Source organism: Priapulus caudatus, unplaced genomic scaffold (assembly GCF_000485595.1).
Source record: "Priapulus caudatus unplaced genomic scaffold, Priapulus_caudatus-5.0.1 Scaffold271, whole genome shotgun sequence".
NCBI lineage: Eukaryota > Metazoa > Priapulida > Priapulimorpha > Priapulimorphida > Priapulidae > Priapulus > Priapulus caudatus.
Window position 1 is genome coordinate 118,182 of NW_014577332.1, and position 4,172 is coordinate 122,353.

The 4,172-nt window shown below is 44.2% G+C and overlaps 1 protein-coding gene across 1 annotated transcript in view; it reads left to right on the top strand.

The window, feature by feature from the left end:
- The first annotated feature begins 534 nt into the window (after positions 1-534).
- The window catches only part of LOC106808375 (peroxisomal acyl-coenzyme A oxidase 1-like), a 28,224-nt gene continuing 24,586 nt past the window's right edge, over positions 535-4,172 (top strand). Inside the window, exon 1 of the mRNA XM_014811075.1 lies at positions 535-783. Within this exon, the coding sequence (XP_014666561.1) occupies positions 663-783 (121 nt within the window). The 5' untranslated portion in view covers positions 535-662. The remainder of the gene's footprint in view (positions 784-4,172) is intronic.

The window sequence follows — 4,172 nt, forward strand, 5'->3', positions numbered from 1 at the left end:
AAACGAATTCGTTTATCGCTTACCGTTTTTCGTTATCGTGTATGAAAAACGAAAAAGGAAATAACTACTAGTTTTCGTTTTTCGTGTTTCGTTTTCAAGTAAGAAAAACGAAAAGACGGTATATACCACTGGTGACTGATCTCTATAATATATATCATAGAGATATATTATACATCATAGATTATATTATAGAGATCAGTGGTATATACACGGACCGGACTACACGTCATTGCACGGTGATTTCGCATGAGTAGTCTATCTTGTGCCTGCACTATACGATCTTTGGTATTACTAGTATTAGGTCATTATGGTGAATAAAAATCTCATCATCTGAGCCCAGACGACCGGGAGTCTATAGCCGAACATTTGTTAGGCCTAGCTATTAGAAGAAGGTTTTTAGTAATTGTAACACACTCTTGTTGTAACAATAACACACTATTCACTAAATAACACAATAACTTAAAAATAAACTAAAGCAGTAAATATAACTTATGTCTCATATAAGCATCGGTAGGTGGCGCTTTGATACAACACGAAAAATAACAGTGAATCAGTGATCCTAATCGCAAACATCATACTCAAAGTCCAAATCCTTGGTAGCGATGCCAATATTACCAAGGATTTGGATTATTGGCAATATCTCATAGGTTTCAGCACCCGAAATGGATATGAAGGTTAATCCCGATCTCCAAAAGGAGAGAGATTCAAGAACGTTTGACGTAGATGAGTTGTCCAATGTCATATATGAAAATGGAGAGCGCAGGAACCGTCGAAAAGAAATAGGTAGGTAGGCCATATGAGAAAAACATTTATTTAAAAACAAGGCTCAAATCCACTTTAGGCACCTTAGGTATCACGAAGTGATGCACAGATTTCTGTGTATCATCAACTGATGCACAGATTTCTGTGTATCATCAACTGATGCACAGACTTTCCGTATATCAAGGAATGATGCAAAACCCTAACCCTAACCCTAAGTCATAAAGTCTTAGGCGTAGGTATCACGAAGTATGTTAGGGTTAGGGTTAGGGTTTTTGCATCATTCCTTGACGTGATGCGGCCATGATGCCGAGGCTCGCCGAGGATTGACACTTTGTGTCTTCCAATCACAGCCTACGCCGCACCTTCCTATAATATAATATAGGTGGGGACCCATGACAGTACCAAATTGCCGATCTCAGGAACTAGGGCATTCTGCTAGGCTGGAACGGTTTCCTACGATAGAGTTTGGCACAAAAACGAAAATAGCACACCGTTTAGTGCACTGCACTACGTCCTTGTGTTGCATTTTCGCATCTCCGTAATCGGAATAAGCCCCGCCTTCGTTGATGGGCATGAATGGGGCGTCAACGACGTCACCCGTTACTGCGTGTAGGTGTTTCGCGAGACTGTTTGCTTTTCGTAAATAATGAAAGGCCCAGCCGATGCATTTCGCACCGAAGTGGAACCCGCTTTTTTACCCGCTTTCGGAAGTGAACGAGTGCGTCATTCATTGAACATTTAAGTTTTTTTTTAATTAAATAATTTCGAAAATTCCTAACCGCGCTACTCGATTGTTTTAGCCAATGAACGTAGCTGTGTTTGTTACGTCTTGCCCGCGCGCTTTATGCTTGGCTTAGCAGGCCTCGAAATGGATATCGGAGGCAGGCACCTCGCAACCCGCGTGTTTGTTTACATATATTATAGATTTGAGACGTACAGTGTTCGGCAGTTCTGCGATAATAACCTCGTAATTTCTCACATTTCTTAAGGTGCATGGAACATTTTACCAATTTAGTGGTGTCAGTTAGTCACGGATATGTCACAGTAAGTAGGCCTACTAACCGTATAACGGTATATGTTTCACATACGTTCACCTATTTTGCACACAGGCGGTCGATCATTGTGCCAAATTGTGTGAAGATGTATTTTTATTGAGACGTTCCAAGCCACCTGTGGTACAAGGATAGAGAGCATGGCGAGATTGAGAACTATGTAGCGTAACACATCGGCTTTGCTCTCACAACCATGCTCTATCCTTGAGCCCTTTCATCAGTCTTGTACGTCAATGCACGTGCGCCAAGAGCCATAAACTCAACACAATTTCATCTCTGTTATTGTTTACGCCTGAATGCGTGATTGATCAGGGAGGGGGTGCAGGTAAGAGGGAGACATTTTCTTTGGGGTTCCGAAAAACACAATTCCACTTGACAATTTCATGGGCCATTTCAATTGGAAGCTCTGCATAATGGACCCCCAACAAGCCCTTTGACTAACTAGTCAAGAAATTCAAAGGTCTGTATATTGCTCTTATTTAGCCGCCGATAGTTCTTATTTAGAACAAAGTCTTCATTGTTATCTTCTAAAACTACAGACCATCCACTGACCGCTGTGGAGACATGCACCGGGCCTCGAATTTGGCGCACGTCTCCACTGTGGACAGTGCCTCATACCTGAACATCCCCGCGGTCGCGTGCGCATATCCCGCGGAACTGCGCGTCTCATCCGCGCGCAGCGCTCAGGATCCACAGCAAAGCTGTGCCACGCAATCTTGTATCATGTCTCTCTGGATATACGGAAAGTCTGTGCATCAGTTGATGATACACAGAAATCTGTGCATCACTTCGTGATACCTAAGGTGCCTAAAGTGGATTTGCACCAAAAACAATATAACCAGGGTTTCTTCTGGGGAAAATTAGACAATGAAGGTAATGGCCAGTTTGGGGAAAAAATGTGCATAATGGATTCAAGGCGTGCAGTAGGCACGAATGTGGATTCTGCAGGCAGACGCGGGGGCAGAGAGGTAGATGGGGTTATGGCCGGGGTCTCCCCCAGCAAAATTTGAAAAATTTGAATGTCTTAAGACTGCATTTGAGGCACCCCGAAAATAAAACTTCGCCTTTTAGTTTAAATCTTACTCTGTTAGCAGACCTACCAAGTCTCACGCATTTCATAATTGAGAGACTCACGCACCTGGACCGATTCTCCCGCACTCCCGCATGCCCTACGCATTCTTACGCATTCACGCAAAATGAAAAACGAAACAAAGCAGCCCGCGACACCCCTGTTACCCACGTCTGTGGCTGTGTACATCGTGTCTGCGTACGTGCTTGCTGGCTGGGGCGGCATTGATTGAAGTACGGGGGTGCGGGATGAATGCACTGATTGTTAAAGGTGCGTGGGCATGCTCATTGCCAGGGGCGTAGCTAGGGTGAAATGGATGTGTACGGACACAGGCGGGGAGTCTGGGGGACCTCCCACAGAACATTTTGAAAATGTAGATCGCAAGAGATGGTATTTGAGGCACTTTTGAGTAAATATACAGCCTTCATTCTGACTACGACAATTATCTTTTTAGTAGAACTGTTCTCTTCATGAGCAAAAAGATGTGATCACTAAAGATCACTATAACTAATCATGTAATTTTCGTTTTATTATCAAGACATGTTGAACTATAACGCATACAGTATTCTTAAACTCTCTCTTTCTCTCTCTCCCTCTCTGTGTGCGTGCGTGCGTGCGAGCAAGCGAGCGTATGCTTGTGCGGGTGCGTGTGCGCGCATGTGTGTGCTCAAACACACATCACTCATTGCACATCACATCACATCACGGCATTGTTTAAGTCACGTTCATTATTCAATGTGTAGGGGTGACCACCGCTGAGATGAGGGCAACAGCAAAACTCTTTCTTGGAATTGTGAAAAAGCTGCAAAAGGGTTGTAACTGTTGAGTTTTGATATTCAGTGCTGCCATCTACTGTAGGTTGTAATACCTAATCTTACTGAAGAGTAAGTCTTCTTGGCATGGCTCTCTCCGTCGACGTTACAGTAGTGTGCAATGTCGGGATATGGTGGAGCATGCTGGCTTGTGGACACTGCAGAGCCCGATGGTTGACAGTCAGTCGAAATGTGTTGATCCTCTCTGACATTGAAGAAATCTGTTATACGATTACGAGCAGCTGCTTTACCTCTGCCCGCCATCTTCATGAAAGTTTGGACGCCGCGCGGCGAAATCGGAATGTACGTTTCAATCGATGACGTAACTGATACAGCGGCGCGCCGCGTGGGTGTTATTTGTTTATAAATAATTTAGTCTGACTGACTGACTCTCTCTCTCTCCCTCTCTCTCTCTCTCTCTCTCTCTCTCTCTCTCTCTCTCTCGCCCTCTCTCTCTCTGTCTCTCTCTCTCTCTCT